This window comes from Rhinopithecus roxellana, chromosome 8 (genome assembly GCF_007565055.1).
Source record: "Rhinopithecus roxellana isolate Shanxi Qingling chromosome 8, ASM756505v1, whole genome shotgun sequence".
Taxonomy (NCBI): domain Eukaryota; kingdom Metazoa; phylum Chordata; class Mammalia; order Primates; family Cercopithecidae; genus Rhinopithecus; species Rhinopithecus roxellana.
In genome coordinates this window covers 112,967,941-112,986,060 of record NC_044556.1, presented here as the reverse complement: position 1 = coordinate 112,986,060, position 18,120 = coordinate 112,967,941, and the positions used below count along the sequence as shown (strand labels likewise).

The following is an 18,120-nucleotide window of genomic DNA, read 5'->3' as shown; positions in this document are numbered from 1 at the left end:
ACCTCCTGGATTCTTTTTCAGGTAATCAGGGATTTCTCCTTGGTTTGGATGCATTGCTGGTGAACTAGTGTGACTTTGGGGAAGTGCTGAAGAGCCTTGTTTTGTCATATTACCAGGGTTGGTTTTCTGGTTCCTTCTCATTTGGGTAGTCTCTGTCAGAGGGAAGGTCTAGGGTGGAAGCCTGTTGTTCAGATTCCTTTGTCTCACGGCGTGTTCCCTTGATGTGGTACTCTCCCCCTTTTCCTATGGATGTGACTTCTGTGAGCCAAACTGCACTGATTGTTGTCTCTCTTCTGGGTCTAGCCACCCAGTGAGTCTACGCAGCTCCGGGCTAATACTGGGGGTTGTCTACACAGAGTCCTGTGATGTGAACTGTCTATGGGTCTCTCAGCCATGAATATCAGTGCCTGTTCCAGTGGAGTGGCAGGGTGCACTGGAACGAGTGAGGGTTCTTAGCTTTGGTTGTTTAATGCTCTGTTTTTGTGCTGTTGGCCTCCTGCCAGGCGGTGGTGCATTCCAGAAAGCATCAGTTGTGGTAGTATTGGGAGGAACTGGTAGTGGGTGGGGCCCTAGAACTTCCAAGATTATATGCCCTTTGTCTTCTGCTACCAGGGTGGGTAGGGAAGGACCATCAAGGGGGGGTGGCGCTAGGCGTGTCTGAGCTCAGACTCTGCTTAGGTGGGTCTTGCAGTGGCTGCTGTAGGGGAAGAGAGCGAGATTCCCAGGTCAATAGAGTTGTGTACCTAGGATTATGGCTGCCTCTGCTGAGTCACGCAGGTTGTCAGGGAAGTTGGGGAAACCCAGCAATCACAGGCCTCATTCAGCTCCCACACAAACTGAAGGGCTGATCTCCCTCCCACCATGCCCCTGCAATAGTCCCAAGTCTGTTTCCAGGTGGAGGCTGTAACAGGGTTGAAAACTTGCTCCAGGCTACCGACTGCAAAAGAAAAGGGCTTGGTTCATACCCCGCCTGTGGAGTCTGCACAACAGATTTGCGTCCTTCCCTGAGTTCTGACCAGGAGGCGTCTCGCCCCAACCAAATTTTTAAAAAGTTCAGTTAGACATTTCCCTCTCCCCATGGAGTTCTACCCCCTGCTCCTCTGGTCACCTTACTGATGGATCCCCATGGTGCCAGGCAGGAATGGCCTGCTAGGAGATGCAGTAAGCCCCCAGGACCTCTCCACCACCTCCTCCACCTATGTATTTCACTCGGCTCTCCAAATTGACTCAACTCCAGGTAACTTCTCCCACAAAGAGGCCTTCAGTTTCTCCAGGGTGGGTGTGCATTTGGGAGAGGAGCATCTCCCTTTCCCAAGCCCACAGTTGGGACACTCACAGTATTTGGGGTATCTACTGGGTCCTGCAGGAGCAGTCCACTTCCTCCAAAGGGTCCGTGGGTCCTCTCTCGGGATTGCTGGTTTGTTCTTGCAGTTGGTCTGGAGCTAAAATTCACAATAGACAACATGAATCTTAATCTATGAAAGTATAATGTTAATGTCTTTACCTTTCTCAGAGCAATAAAAGAACCTCAGAACAATGAACTGTTCTTTTTTGAAAGCTCTGTGCTGTGTTACTTTGAATTAATCATTTTCCAAGTCCCAGATTTATACCTTCAATCTTCATTTAGATGTACCCACATGTTTACCACTTTCTTTGCCCTTCATTCCTTCTTGTATCTTAGTCCAAATCTAGAAACATTTCTTTCTGCTTCAAATACATCCTGCAGAATTTTATTTAGTGGGGACAAACTCTATTTTTTGTTTACTTGTCTGAAAATGACTTTCTTTTACTATGAAATTAAGTTTTTTAAAAATCAACTTTACTGAGATATAATTTATATTCATTAAAATTCACAGTTTAAGTCCTTAAGTTGTTGGCCTCAACAAATGTATGCAACAAGTAATCATCACCTCTGTCTCCCAGGAAATTTCCTTCATTCTTTTTTGTAGTCAGTCTTTATCTATACCTCTCAACCCGGGCAACCACTGATCTGATCTCTGTCATCATAGATTAATTGTGCACGTTATAATATTTCGAATATACGGAATCCACTTGTCTTTTCTATCCAGTCTCTTGTCACCAGCATGTTATCTATAAGATTCACTCATGCTTTTGCCCATGTCAATGTATTGTTCTTTTTATTGCTGAGTGGTATTCCACTGTATGGATGAACCACAATTTGTTTACCAGTTCACTTGTTGATGGTCATTTGGGTTGTTTCCAGTTTGAGACTATTATGAATAAGGCTGCTATACAATATTTCTATACAAGTCTTTTTATGAGCACATGCTTTCATTTCTCTTCGTTAAGTATCCAGCAGTGGAAGTGCTGGGTCATATGTAAGTATATGTTGAATTTTGTAAGAAATTGCCATACTGTTTTCCAAAATGATTGTACCATTTTACATTCACAAAACCAATGTATAAAAGTCCAATTGCTCCATATTCTCACCAATGCTTGGTTTTACCCCCTTTTTTTTAATTTAAATTGTGCTAATGAGTAAAAAGGGATACCTCATTGTTTTTATTTTAAACTTCTAATGACTAATTACATTAAACATATATTCATGTGTTTATTGGCCATTTGTATATTCTTTTGGATCGTCTATTTTGCATTTTTAAATAGAATTATTTGTGTCCTAAATGTTAAGTTGTTGGTGTTATTTAGATATAGATACAGTTTTTTGGTTAGGTTTTTTGTGCTGTCAATATATTCCAACCAGTTCTTGCTTGCCTTTTGTTTTCCCTGTAGTGTTTTTTTTAAGAACAGAAGGTTTTAATTTTTATTAAGTCCATTTTATCAAATTTTTTATTTTATAGTTTGGTCTTTTTGTCTGTTATATAAGAAATCTTTGCCAAACTCAAGTTTACAAAAATTTTCTTTTCTTATATTTCTTCTAGAAGTTTTGTAGTTTTTGCCTACATGTTAAGGTATATAATCAATTTTAAAATAATTTTTGTGTAGGAGGTAACATAAAAATTGAAATTTGATTTCTTTTCCACATAGATACCCAATTGTTCCAATACTACTTGTAAAAAGAATATTCTTTCCCCTTATTAAATTATATTGGTGTTTCTTTCTAAAATAAACTGACTAAATGTGTGGGTTTACTTCTAAAGTCTCTTCTCTGTGGTAGTGATCCTACATGTTCACCTTTATACCAACACTACACAATCTTATTGACTATAGCTGTAGAATAAGTCTTGAAATCAGGTAATATTAAGTCCAATATAATTTGTTCATTCTTTTCAAAATTATTTTGACAACTCTAAGTCATTTGTATTACCATTTGAATTTTAGAGTCACCTTTATTTGCCAGAAAAAATAAACAAAAAAGTCTGCTAGGGTTTTGATTATGATTAAATCTACAGATAATTTTTAGAAGAATTGGCAGTCTAAAATACTTAGGATTCTAGCCCATAAACATGAACTATCTCCTCATTTATTTACTTTTTTTTTTTTTTTTTTTTTGAGGCAGAGTCTCACTCTTGTTGCCCAGGCTGGAATGCAATGGTGCGATCTTGGCTCACTGCAACCTCTGCCTCCTGGGTTTGAGTGATTCTCCTGCCTCAGCCTCCCAGGTAGCTGAGATTACCGGTTCCTGCCACCATGCCCAGATAATTTTTGTATTTTTAGTGGAGACAGGGTTTCACCATGTTGGCCAGGCTGCTCTCGAACTCTTAACTCAGGTGATCTAGCTGCCTCGACTTCCCAAAGTGCTGGGATTACAGGCGTGAGCCACCGTGCCCGGTCTATTTAGGTCTTCTTTAATCTCTCTATAAAACATTTTGTAGTTCTATATTTTATGAAATGTATTTCTAAATATTTTGGATTCATTACGACATTTTTAATTTACAATATTTTTGTTAATATATGTAAACATATTTTGTATACTGATACATGCTAAAATCACACAAGATGTAAATGCCTTACTATTTTCTCCACAGAAAATTATGTCATCTGTGAGTAAAGACAGTTGTACTTTCCTTTCCAGTCTGCATGTCTTTTTCTTGCCTCACTGAAGTAGCTAAGTCCTCTAGTACAATAGTAAATAGAAATGGTAAGAGCAAACATCTATGCCTTGTTCTCATTCTTTGGGGGTATTTTCCCATTAAGTATAATGTTTACTGTGGGTTTATTATAGATGCTAATTATCAGGTTGAAGATATTTCCTTCTCTTCCTAGTTTGATGAAATTGATATTGGATCTTGTGAAATGATTTTTAATTCAGATGATTTTATGGTTCTTGTCTATATTCTGTTAATATGGTTAAATCATGTTGATTTTTAAACATCACATCAACTCTGTGTTACTGACGAAATAAATTTCAGTTTTTTTTTTTTTTGAGACGGAGTCTTGCTCTGCTGCCCAGGCTGGAGTGCAGTGGCCGGCTCTCAGCTCACTGCAAGCTCCGCCTCCCGGGTTCACGCCATTCTCCTGTCTCAGCCTCCCGAGTAGCTGGGACTACAGGCGCCCGCCTCGTCGCCCGGCTAGTTTTTTGTATTTTTTAGTAGAGACGGGGTTTCACCGTATTAGCCAGGATGGTCTCGATCTCCTGACCTCGTGATCCGCCCGTCTCGGCCTCCCAAAGTGCTGGGATTACAGGCTTGAGCCACCGCGCCCGGCCAAATTTCAGTTCTTATAAATCACTTAGCCTTAGATATTTCATTGTAGCAACGCAAAACAGAATACATTGTTATTTTAATTTTTCACATGTATTAAAACTTGTTTCATGGCCCACCTGTGGTCTATCTTGATAAATGTTCATTATGCACTGGAAAAGAATGAGTATTTTGTTGTTGGGTATAATTAACATTCTATAAATGTTAATTAGATCAAGTTGGTTGACAGAGTTGTTTCAATTTCCTTTAGCCTTACTAATTTTCTCTATACTTTTTCAATAACTTGTTGAGAAAAGGATGTTGGAGCCACTGACAATAGCTGTGGGTTTGTTGATTCCTCCATGTAATTCTATTCGTTTTTGCTTCCCATATTAGGTGCAAAATATTGTGGATTTTATTGTGGATGAATGAATCCCTTTATTATTAAGAAATTACCCTCTTTATCCCTATTAAATTATTGACTCTGAATACTATTTTATTTGGGATAAATATAGCTGTCTCTAATTTCTTTTATTTAGTGTGATCATGGTATATCTTTTTCTATTCATTTACTCTTAACCTATTCATTTCTTCATACTTTACAAAAGTGTTTTCGATTTGTTTCTTTGTCAGCATGATATAGTGTGGCCTTGTTGTTTTATTTGATCTGAAAATTTCTGCCTTTTAATGGGGCATTGAGACCATTTATATTTATTTATTTATTTATTTATTTATTTATTTATTTATTTATTTTGAGACGGAGTCTTGCTCTGCCGCCCAGGCTGGAGTGCAGTGGCCGGCTCTCAGCTCACTGCAAGCTCCGCCTCCCGGGTTCACGCCATTCTCCTGTCTCAGCCTCCCGAGTAGCTGGGACTACAGGCGCCCGCCTCGTCGCCCGGCTAGTTTTTTGTATTTTTTAGTAGAGACGGGGTTTCACCGTATTAGCCAGGATGGTCTCGATTTCCTGACCTCGTGATCCGCCCGTCTCGGCCTCCCAAAGTGCTGGGATTACAGGCTTGAGCCACCGCGCCCGGCCGAGACCATTTATATTTATTATGGTTCTTAATATATTTGGGTTTAAAATCTATCATCTTGCCATTTATTTCTTGTTTATTCATAGTTCTTTTATTTCCTCTTTCCTATTTTTCTGCTTTATTTCAAGTTTAGCATTTTTCATAATTCAATGTTACCTTAGTTGTTGATTTATTATCATTATTTGTTATATCATTTTAGTGGTTGCTTTAGAGTGTAGAATACACAGTTTTAACTCATTACAGTCTACCTTCAAGTCATATGATAATGCTGCAAATATAAGAACCTTGTAACAGTAAACTTCCATTTATTCTCACGTGAATTTTGTACTACTGTTCCCATGCTGTTTACATGTTTACATGCTATACATCTCACACTACATTTTTTGTTTTTCTTTGAACAGTTAATTACATTTTAAAGAGATTTATATAATAAGAAAAATAGTCTTTATACTTGCTCATGGATTTACTATTTCTGGTGCTCTTTATTTCTTTGTGTAGATTTGGATTTCCATCAGGTAGAATTTTTCTTTTGCTTGAAAAATTACTTTTAACGTTTCTTGAACTGTAGGTCTGTTGTTGAAGAATTATTTAGGCTTCTGTGTGACTGAAAAATTATTCAATTTTCCTTTGCTCTTGAAGATATTTTTGTTGAGTATAGAATTCTAGGTTGATTTTTTCTTTCAGAACTTTAAAAGTTTTGCTCCACTGTCTTCTGGTTTTCATCATTTTTGGTAGGAAGTCTGTGTAATTATTTGTGTTCCTCTGTATATAATGTATCTTTTTAAATTTGGCTGTTTTTAAGGGTATCTCTTTATTACTTTTTAAAATAATTTTATTTTATATACCTTGGAGTAGTTTAATTCATATATCTTTTGCTTGAGATTCATTGAGCTTCTTTTTTTTTTTTTTTTTTTTTTTTTTTTTTTTGAGATGGAGTCTCACCCAGTCACCCAAGAGTGCAATGGTGTGATCTTGGCTCCCTGCAACCTCCATCTCCCAGGTTCAAACAATTCTCTGGCCTCAGCCTCCCATGTAGCTGGGATTACAGGCGGCCACCATTACAACCAGCTAATTTTTGTCTTTTTAATAGAGACGGGGTTTCACCATGTTGGCCAGGCTGGTCTCAAACTCCTGACCTTGTGATCCACCTGCCTTGGCCTCCCAAAGGGCTGGGATTACAGGCGAGTCACTGCGCCTGGCCTCATTGAGCTTCTTGGATCTACTGCTCTACCCTGCTAATTCTGGATACCTGGGTCTCTCTGAACTTATACCTCTGTCTCCTCAAGTCAGGAACCCCTGCCTGGTTGCTCAATTCTTGTGCTGTGGTCTGGAAACCCTTTCTAGTCAGTAAGCTGTAGCAATAATAAGGATTCCCTGGTTTGTTTCCACTCTCTCAGGGATCACCATCTGTTCTGACTGATATCCAATTTTTTTTAATTTCATGACTTTTTTCTGCTTTTTAAATTGTTTCATGTAGAAAAGTAAATCTAGTTCCCATTACTCCATCTTTGCTGAAAATCAGGAGCTAACTTTTATTGGACATCTACTATACACGAATTACTTTAAATTCATCATTTCATTCAATTCTATCAGAAAACCTATGATAAAGATACTTTTAACCTATTTTACAAATAAAGAAACCAAAGGATAGGACAGGATTAATGACTAAAGTCACATATTCTATAAATGGCAGATTATTTGATTCCAGATATGTTTTGACTACAAAAGGATGTGACTCCATGTAAAACAGAGAAAATCATAGAAAACTACATGAACGTGCATTAAAAATCTATTCTGTAAAATTTTATTTTAATCAAAACCACTTTACTGAACAGTTTGAACTACTTCTTTCTCTGGTAGTGGAAGCAAGGACATAATCTGAGAATGATAGTTTTACACTTCCAATCACTATCTTTGCTGATTTTCTTTCTTGTTCCTTAATGATATCCTGGGCAGATTCTACACATTCCTTGATATTTTGTTTAAAAAAAATCCATTCTGCTTTGAAGCTCCAATTTCACACTAATTTAAAACCCTCTTCACTGGACTCCAGGATGTTTGGAGATGGGAAAGGAGGATTATCTGCTGTATCATTCTTCCTTCTCCAAGCCTTGGAGTGGAAAAGGCATGATCTTTTTGTATACTTACTCTCCCTTGTCTTTTCAACACTAACCATTTTAAGGTCATGGGCTAGGAGAGAATGGAGGAGGCAGAGATCTTCCTATATAACTGCCACATTTGTGATGCAGGCATGACTGGCATTTTCCTATCTATTATTGTGTTCCCACGTTCCCATAGATAGATTTTTCTGTCTATTCTTTGTGTTTTCATGTCCTCTGCTTTGAGATGTGTGGTTTTATGAGGGAGTTCATCTTCACTCAGATCCCTTCTGTCTCTGCCTCCTTCTGGCCCTGCCTGTGATTCCATTTCCCCTCCGGATGAAGCACTGCCTTCCAAGAAGAGCAAAGTGATGACTATGCCATGGTTTCCGTCACCTCATATAATCCCTCTGCTCCCTCCCATGGACCCAGGTCCTCTCTGACATTCTCAGAGGGCTGAGAGTAACTAGGATGGCTTTGGCCACCATTCTTTTCCTAGGCACTCCATACTAAGGCTCCTTCTTGCCCTTCAGCCATAGATTAATTCTGCAAGCCTTTCCTCTTCAGTTCCCTCTCAACATGACATGCAGGAACCAAGCTTTTCTAAGAAATCCCTCACTATCATCAGCTATAGTGGCAACAAAGGGATGGAATGGGGACTGCTCTATTGTTCTGCAGTCAACAATCCTCTAGCTGGGGGTACGATCCCAATCCCGGTCTCACCCTGTGTAGCATCTCATTCTCCCAGAAAATTTTCCTGGAATCCCACTTCATTCATTTAAATTCTGGAGGTGAGGGAATTACCTCATGAGAAAGGATGGGAAAGGAACTACCTCCCACTGTGAGAGTAGCATGTTCTTCCTCCCTGCTATCCCCTGTAATCTCCTTATAATTACTTATTTGCTGGGCAATGATTGTGGTTAGTAGGTCCTGTTTAGCTGCCTGCATGTCAGTAAACTCTGGGGGGATTACCAGGCCCCAGTGTTGGCAGCTCTATTTAGACTGTGGAATATCAGTGCCTCTTATTTTCAGATGGAGCTCCAAGGCAACAGTAAAAATCCCACTCAATATCTTGTCATATAAACAATGGCTCTGCTCAGCCTTCTACTGTAGCTGTTCAACATATGCACACAAAAGTTGATTTTAATTTTACTTTGCTTAGTGCTGCTTTCACCACTTTGAAAATCTTGATAAGCACCAAAGTGCTCTGAGGACGTGGAGAGGCCTGGAGAAGGTCACTACGGTGTGCAATAATACAAAATAAATTAACTTCTCTCCTGCACGAAGTGTGCACAGTCATGACAGAAAAAACAGGGTGCTTTCTTTTGAGGCTGACCTGGTTTTCAAGAAGTAGGAATGAAGGTTAGGGAAGGGAGGTATGGCAAAGAGAGAAAAAAAGAAAAGGAGGGAAAGGAGGAAAGGGTGGGGGAGAGAGAGATTGAGAACACAGACACTCCTTGCTTTCATTCCTGGCTCCCATGGACACAGCCCAGAAGGAGCGCTGTGGACCCCTCTTGGGACAGGCTAGAGCTGGCAGGCTTCTTTTACCGACAGAGCTATTTAGAGCTCTGGCCTCTCCAGCAGGGATTAGTGCCATGGCCCAAGGAGCTAGCATTCTTGACCAGGGGAGGTAGGGAGGGATGAAGAGAGCTTTCAAGTGTATTTAACATTCTCCTCACAGCCCTCTCCAACGGGTCTCCCTCTGTCCTTTCTCTAAACACCAGACTCCTAAGTTTACTGAAGAAAAATAAGCTCATTAATCCAGACTCAGCCTAACATAGCAAAAGAAACAAGACATAGTCTGATGGTGAAAACCCTGGATTTGGAGGTAAGTTCTACTGGCCCTGTTCTTTAACAAAAGTTTAGTCTATGCTTTAGACTCTAAAACAAGTACCTTAAAATGTATTTCTTTCCTCTGTCCTGACCTTTTCCTCCTTTTTGATGTTAAGCTTTTTTTCTGTATTATAATCACCAAAACTTTTATTGACAGCAATCTGTTTATATCCTGAGCACATGTTGTGGTCTGAGCTCTGAGAAAAGTGTTAGAGAGACTCAAACGAGAGACAAATGTGTCCCTACTTAGTGCTATTTAGAGGAGAAAGAAGCAGGTGTGGGCTTAGACATCAGGGTACATGGAGGAAGGAGAGCATCTAAAGTCTGAGAAGATGGGTGAGGATGAGAAGAGGAGCTTTTGCCCAATCTAAGCAGCTTCCCTGGTGTTGCCCAGACTACTCATCGTAGATGCTGTTCTACTTTATAATCAGGATACCCCAATCTTCCGCTTTTCGAGAAAGCCCCTTGAGAGTAGGAACTGTGTCTCATTCACCATTACTCTTAGCTTTTAGCATAGCACCTGGCATACAGTAGTATTATAGGCTGAATGAACCTATGCATGTGTGAATTAATGAACTGGCAGGGTGCGGGAAGGAATGGCCACGTCCTAAGTTCCAAAATCCTCTCCAGACCTCTGAGCAGCCTCTTTGGGAGCCTTTAAGAACAGTAAAAGAGGCTTTTCTTATTGGGTCAATAATGCCTTATATATGTAGGCTGCCTTTTTTTTCCCAAAGAGTTGTTCTTACCCATCTCACTTGATCGTCACACAAATGTGACTGGGAGCTGTGTTGGGGGAGCCTATTGTATTGCATCACTATTTTATTGACAAGGAGGCTGAGGCTCAGAGGAATGACTACCCTCAATCCTTCTGTGTTACTCTGGAAACTCATTTAACAATAGTGTGATTTCATCTGACTAGGCACCTGTGGTTTCAGAAATACACAGGTTCAACCACTGATCTCCGATTAAAAGCCAGGGGTCAGTATCTCAGTCTTCCATTGATCAGGTTAGTTGTGATGCCTTATTGTCTCTAGACCATAAAGAAGATGGAGAGGCACATGGTCAGGGAACAATTGTATAGGCACTTTGATTTGGAGAGGAAGAATGTCAAGCTGGCTGAAGCCAGACTGGACCAAAGGCTGCAGAAACTGGAGGATATCTGCCTCTACCATGTGAAATTGCTGACCTGGGAGCAGAGGCAGCTCCAAAAAGAACTGCAGAAGTTGCAGCAAGGTAAGAGTTTCAGGACTGGAGAGGATGATGCCCCAGAGGCACAGCAGGGCAGTGGGCCCATCACTCCGCTGAGGCCCTTTCAGAGCCCTGAGTGCCAAGACAGCAAGAGCTTCTGATCAGAGCCTGGATTTTAGGCTGTCTAGCCTTCCTTGTCCCTCCCCCGTCGATTGCATAGCTCCCCCCAGCAGCCTACTGGTAAGCCTTCTTGAGCTAACATTTCTCAGGCTTGCAGTCACTGCCATCTTTCAAGTTAGCTCTTTCTTGCTTAAATCCATTGTTTTCTACTTTTAAATTTTATTTTTCATTTTTATTTTCTTTCATTATCTGGGCTGATTTGGCTTCACCGATTTTTTGATATCCAATCTTTCTCTTTTGGATCTAACAACAATTTATTGAGCAGTTACTAATGTGCAAGTCGCTGTCCTAGCCCACTTTATGAAAGTTTAAAAAGAAAGGAAAGAAAAAATGTCTCTGGAATTAGTACCTCAGCTTCCTCCAATGTCAAATAAAAGTATTTCCTACCTTATGAAGTTATTTGAGGATTCAGTGAGCACTTGGATAAAGTAAGTGCTATATAAGTGCACACTCTTATCAATTAAAAATTGTTACACAATTGAAACCCTTCTACTGTTTTTGTTGAAAATTGTCGCAGTTGTACAGTCTGTAGAAACTAGTTCTCCTTTGTTCATCATTAAAATAATTAGATTTTAATATTACTTAAAAATTCAGCACAGGAAAGAAATATCTTGGCTCTTGAAGACTACATCCTTTCTTACTGAAGGCAAGTGCCAGAACTCAGGAGTCTGAAATGGACAGAGCATGTTCAAGAGGAAGGACAGGTGCTATAAATGAATATAAAATATTTCAGGTCAACAGAGCTTATACATGACATAAATGCCAAGAGTAATAGCCAAATGTCTAGCCTGGGAATTCTTTCTAACCTCCAGCTTTGGGGTTGAAAGATACTCTGAGCAACTAACTGAACTCCTCTGCTTTCAATTTCCCTGTCTGCAATAAATGCTTAAACCAACCTAGAATTTGAGCTCACATACTGGAAAAGGGTCTTAGAAGCCATTTGGTTGATTCCCACTCTTATTCAAAAAGGACACCGAAGATCAGATGGCTACTCTCAGGAGGGTGTACAAAAGGCCGGGCCCTAGTAAGTGGCTGTCCTTGCTGAGTAGAGAGTTGGATTGGAAACAGTATGAATCAGGAGGTAGAAAACTTTGATTCAGTGCTTCTGCCTCCATATCCTTTGGAAAGTCATATTCTCTCTAAGCCTCGGACTTCTTGACAGTAAAATTGGGGATACAGGAAGGAAGCAATATGTATTAAGTCTCAATATTTCTTAGGCACTGTGCTAGGCAATAGTTTTCCATGATTCATTTAAATGAAATTGTTATTGAGATTCAATTCTATGCCAGTGAGTGGATTATTTAAGATGCATATTGCCAGTCCTTTGAGTCAGCAGGTTAGAAATTAGGCTTAAAAATCCACATTTTTAACTAAGATGATACTAAGGCAGATTATTCTGGGACAGGTGTTTTTCAGACCAGACTTTGCAAAACAGCTACTCAGGTAGAGTCTGGAATGCAAATATGAAAAACCATGGTCTCTGCCCTCAAAGTACTCATATTTAAATTGGAGAGTAGTTCTGCTTATAAAAAATGATTATCAAAACTGCTAATTGAGTTCTTTGCAAAGTAGGGCAGGAACATAAAAAGGTTCCTGTGTCTATCAAAGGGCTTTAGCTAAGATTTCCCAAAAGACACAGTGTGTGAGCAGAATCTCAGAGGAGGAGGAGAATGGGGAAAGGGTAGGAAGTTTGTCAGGAGGACGTATGGAATGGGGCCACTCCCGGCAGAAGGAATAGTATGTACAAAGGCACATAAATGAGCACTGCTTGCCTCAAATAGCTCAGTACTTCAGGCATGTGACATGGAAGTGGGGAAGAGGAGAACGTGTAGGTGCAGTTTTCAGAGACAACGCTAAGTAGCCAATGTCTCCAATCCAATCCAATCATGAATGACTTCACAGGTCTAGCAAAAGAGTTGAGAGTTCACCCTGTAGGGTTTGAGACTGGTGAAAATTACATGCTCAAATGTTAAAAAGATCATTCTGGGTGCAAAGTTTAAGGTAAAATAGACCTCAGGCTATAGTCAGAGTAGACCTGATAGAATTACAAAGTTCAGGCCATGGTTTCAAGGCCTAAACTAGGGCATTGGTCAGGTGAAGAAAATGAGAAGATGAGCATCTCAAGATATTTAGAAAGTAGAATTGTTGGAGCTTTAAGACTTAATATATGTCCAAGGATAAAGAAAACCAGAATCCAAAGTATATTGCCTGGCACAAAGTGGGTGCTCAAATGAGCTTGTCAAATCTGGTAACTGGGTGGGTAGAAGTACCATACCTTCACAGAGAGAACATTGGAGAAACATCAAGTTTCAAAGAAAAGATATGTTCATTTCTCAACCTATTGTCCCTGTAGGTCTAAACTTCAGAAGACAGACCTTACTGGGAGAAGTAGCTCAAAATCCCTCAGTTTATATGGAATAGGTGAAGTTCTTACATGTAAGAGACCCCTACAAAAGACCCCAAGGAGAAAACAAAGGAGGAGAGGCTCACAAAACACTCTTCCTTGTTCTGATCGCTTCACAAAGAAGCGATCATATGAAAGAGTATTAGGAGTTCAATGTGAATTCTAGGTTCCCTATTTGGTCATATTCCCTCTGCTTGGTGCCTATTAACAGAACAGTAGATTTAAAGAATTCTCTCCCATGAGCAAAACTAGTCCAAGACTTTCAATTCTAAATGACCAGTTCATGAGATGTCTTAAAAACTAATTGAGTTCTCCATAGCAGCTATGTCTGCAAGATGCTAAAACATCAACTCAACAAGTGAAAAGTCCACTTAGTCATGGCTGGCAGTTGCAAACTCACAGTTGGATAGGAGGTCACATAATTGCAGTGAGGGAGACAATCCACTCACACCCAGTCATTTTGTTTTTGAAAACATTGTGGTTGCCAAGTAAAATGTTCAAAGGAAACCTCCACGGGCTTAGCCAGTTTAAACCTCTGATCTTAGTGTTTCTAAATCCTCTTTAACATATACTAGGTAAACACTGGAAAACTGCTTTAAATTTTTCCTTTCCCATCTATCACACCAGATGAACCTAATGTGTAATATACACCAAGGTTTATACACATTGGTTTTCTGAAAGCCCAGTTTGCAGAATTCTTTTTCTTCTTCTTATGTTGGTTTTCTAGGGCTGCCATAACAAAGAACTACAAACTGGGTGCCCTAAACAACAGAAATGTATTGCCTTACAATTCTAGAGTCTGGAAATTCAAAATCAATATGTCAGACATGTTGGTTCCTTCTGAAAACTGTGAGGGAAGGCTCTTTGCAGGCCTCTCTCCTTGGCTTATAGATGGTTGTCTTCTCCCTGTGTCTCTTAGTGCTCTCCCTGTATGTGTCTGTGTGTTCTAAGTTCCTTTCCTTATAAGGACACCAGTAATATAGGATCAGGACCCACCCTAATGACCTCATTTTAATTTTGTTATCTCTGTAAGATCTTATCTCCAAATAAGGTCCCGCTCTGAGGTACTGAGGGTTAGGACTTGAAAGTAAAAAGTTTAAGGACACAATCCAACTCATAACACTTCTTAATTAACTCAAGCAAAAACCATGAAGAAAAAGTTCTCCTCTTATTTGGGGAATGGAATTCAGAAGAGACCAGATGATGTTCTCATGTTCTCACCACAAGGAGGGCAGAAGCACAGAGCCCCACAGGCTAAGAAAATGAGGTAAGAACTTGATTACTAAACTCATGGGTATGACATTAAGTCCCTCTTCCCAACTGACCTCTTTAAACTGTTCCTGAAGAAATGCTCCGTTCCCCTTCTTAAGTGAGACATTTTCCCTACATTGTTACCATTCAGTTTCACCCTCCACCCCATTCCCACCTATATTACCTTGGCTGATACTGAAGAGGACTACATTCTAGTAAGTTGAAAGATCTAAAGAAGAGCTTCTTTATTGGTTTTCAGAGATCTTTCTTTTATCTCCTTTCTCAGAGCATTGGCAACCCGTATGACCCAAGACACATACAAAAGCAAGTCCCAGCTGCCTCCTTCACATGATCCTGGCCTCAAAGACTCCATGAAGAGCAAAGAGCAGCCACTCTCTCAAAATAACAGAACTGCCTGCTTCATGAAAGAGCAACCACAAGCCCAAGAGAAAGATTCTGTGAATCCACCTAAGGACGTAGACTCCAGTAAGGGCATCTCTGTTCTATGCCACAATCAAGAGGTTTCCACCAACACCATAGAACAAGGTCCTAGTTCCAGCCCAGCTCATAACAGTGGAATGGCACATGCTGATAAGACCAGATCAAAAGATATTGCTCTAAAGCCAGATGGGAACACTGGAAAACAAATTCCTCCAAATCACATGGAACGTGCAGGAAGCTTCGAAGGCGAGTTCACAAAGCCAGCCTTCTTAGAGTTGCTTTCAAAGGCCAGAAATGTGCATTATCTCCGGCACAGGGTCCCCCCTGAGTCTGAGAGGTTGCTTAGCATTGGGGAGGTATTTGGGCATGGGGAATCCCTGGAAGGCAGGCGAGGAGTGTGAAAATAGAGTGCCTTCTAAGTTTCTTCCTCTCTAACCATTTAACATAGCCTGATAATAACATATTCCATTATTGCTAAGGAAATGTGCTCCTCAAATGGCTATATTAAGCAATACAGAGAAAGACAAACAAACATAATTGAATTACAATTTTATTTTAAACTTCCTATTATTTTCCGGGAATATAATATTTCTTGAATGAACAATGCTAATATATGAAAAAGGAGGGGAGGAATGAATCTTCTGAAAGTGCTTTTTAAGGGATGTGTTTATGATGTTATCAACAATATGAATATATATTGATGACTGGACTTGGGAAAACAGTAAGTAGTCTTGCTTTCAGGGTCTTCCTGTTTCTTCTAGGAGATTCTCATGGTGCCACCTGCTGGCAAAACGGCGTAGCTATTCTCTTTGTTTTAGTTTGATATACAGCAGTGGTAGGAATAGGAATGCGATTGTAAACATGTACTGTAACATGGTCTGTAAAGAAAACCTGCTCTTTAACCACACCCATGTGCTCTCTTTGGAAGCCCTTTCCTCCTTTCCTTTATTTACAGATAGCTCCATTTTAGTTTTCACCTTCCCACTTTCAACCTGCTCATATCAAATTTTTTGAATCCTGTTGAAAGAATAATGGACAATCTTTTCCCTCTCTTATCTTTTAGAATCAAAGGATTTAAAAAACTTTTAATCATCTCCCAACATGCTGTCAAATGCACAGCAAACTCTATCAAAATGATTTCACTGTAAAATGAGAGGTACTAACATTGTTAACAAGTTATTGTTTCAAGTAGGCCTCTATGACTTGGGCTACATTGTAAAAGAATCGATTAGATTTTGTTTCCCATTCAAGGGATCCAAATATCACACTAAAAATAAGTAGTATCATAAGTCATCAGAAAACAATAGCTTTTTGTTAACGCATTTAAACTTATTGTCTACCTAATGAAGTGTAGAATAAAATCATCACCACTTTTTATCTATACTGACTTTATTAGGAAAATCATCTTGCACCATAGGTCTCAAAGAAATCATGCCTGTATGGTGGATAAATTCAAATCTTCAGCCCAATAACAAACTTTAATTCCAGAAGTATAAACTTGGGGGCCTATTTCATATCTGGCATCCATACTTGATGTAACCCAGCCTGGGATATTTTGATGAAACAAGGTTATTTAGCTCAGAAATGATAAAGGACCCCAACCTACTAATATAACAAAGGGCCTGCAATGAAGATTAATTCATATTTAATTTATAGTTCATTAAATATAAATTTGAAGTACATTTAGTTTGAAAACATTTCATTTAATTCAGATTTAGAATTCCTTGTGTTTAAAAATAGTAATTCCTAATAGCTCCTATTTTTCAATACCTCCCCCCATCCTGACATATTCCACACAGCATGCCAACTGATCCTCAAAACAATGCTGCAAAATAGTTTTCTTTATCCCTATTTTACAGATAAGGAAATTGAGGGAAGAGTGGTGGCAACTTGCTAATAGATGGCAGTCTAGCATTTGATCTCTCTTCTACTCAATTTCCTTGCTCACACTCTTTCATTACATCACACTACCACCTATCTGAAGCCAAAAGCTTAGATCAAACATGTGAGAGTCAGTTTCATTAGCCCAGCCTCTGGCCTTCAATGGGGAGACAATACTTTATAGTGAAAAGAACACAAGAAATCTGCTACTTCCAAGATTTTCTTCCATGAAGCAAAGCAGCAGAGGAAGGTAGGCCATAGGTGACAGAACTGATTCACAAAAACTTAACTTATTTGCACCAGCCATGCTTGGGCCAGCAGGAATAGGCATACAACAATTAGAGAACCCCTTTGTAAACTGCAGAAGCTCTTTCCTAAAAGTTCTTTCTTCTTCTATGCAAGCCTTGCCTGTCGTCATCACAATTCTCCCTCAAGGCTGAGTCCTGAGTGAATGGTTTTGTCATTACTAAGTGGGTCTTTCACTGTACACGCCATCACAGGGGGAAGGGGCCGTCACAAGGCAGAAGGGAGCCAGCCTCAGCCAGACCTCTGTTCCACTTGGTTCCACGCCCTCTGCTCCAAGCCCACCTCACTCCTGCCATCTATAGAAGTGAACATTCTGCATGTTCCTCCTTGCTGTCTTGCTTGTGTCTTCATATGCATCTGACAGACCCAGATCTGTCTGCACTTTTCAAATCAATATTTTAGTACATCCTGTTTTAAATAGTCCATGCATTGCCACAAATTATACATTTAAAAATCTTCTAACCACCTAGATTTTATCTTCTTATTTAGTCTAATACATTTTCCCTCTTCAATACAATGGATGTAATACTCTGATTAGTACAACTTAACACAATCAAAGAGAACGCTGCTGCATGGAGCCTTTCTTGCATAACTCATTAAATTCTAAAGAACAGTTTAAATCCTTAATCCTCACGCGGCACATGGTGCTCTAGGATGGCTTGCTCTCGACTAGGCACAGTCACTGTGCTTATACCAGTGGTTCTCAGCTAGGAGCAAATGTGTCCCCTGCCCCCAAAAAACATCTAGCACTGTCCAGTGGTATTTCTGGTTGTCACAACTGAGGTGAGGGGGCTGCTACTGGAGTCTAATAGGTAGGGACCATAAATTCAGTAATACATGGAGCAGCCCTCTGAAACAAAGAATTAACAAGCACAAAACATCAATAGTGCCAAGATTGGAAA

The 18,120-nt window shown here is 39.8% G+C and overlaps 1 protein-coding gene across 1 annotated transcript; it reads left to right on the top strand.

Moving 5' to 3' along the window:
* Positions 1-1,073: 1,073 nt before the first annotated feature.
* On the top strand, positions 1,074-15,937 carry CCDC190 (coiled-coil domain containing 190). The gene is made up of 4 exons (XM_030937123.1): positions 1,074-1,237; positions 10,602-10,800; positions 14,480-14,606; positions 14,877-15,937. The coding sequence occupies exons 1-4, from the start codon at positions 1,199-1,201 to the stop codon at positions 15,430-15,432; spliced, it is 921 nt and encodes a 306-aa protein (XP_030792983.1). The 5' UTR covers positions 1,074-1,198; the 3' UTR covers positions 15,433-15,937.
* Positions 15,938-18,120: the final 2,183 nt, after the last annotated feature.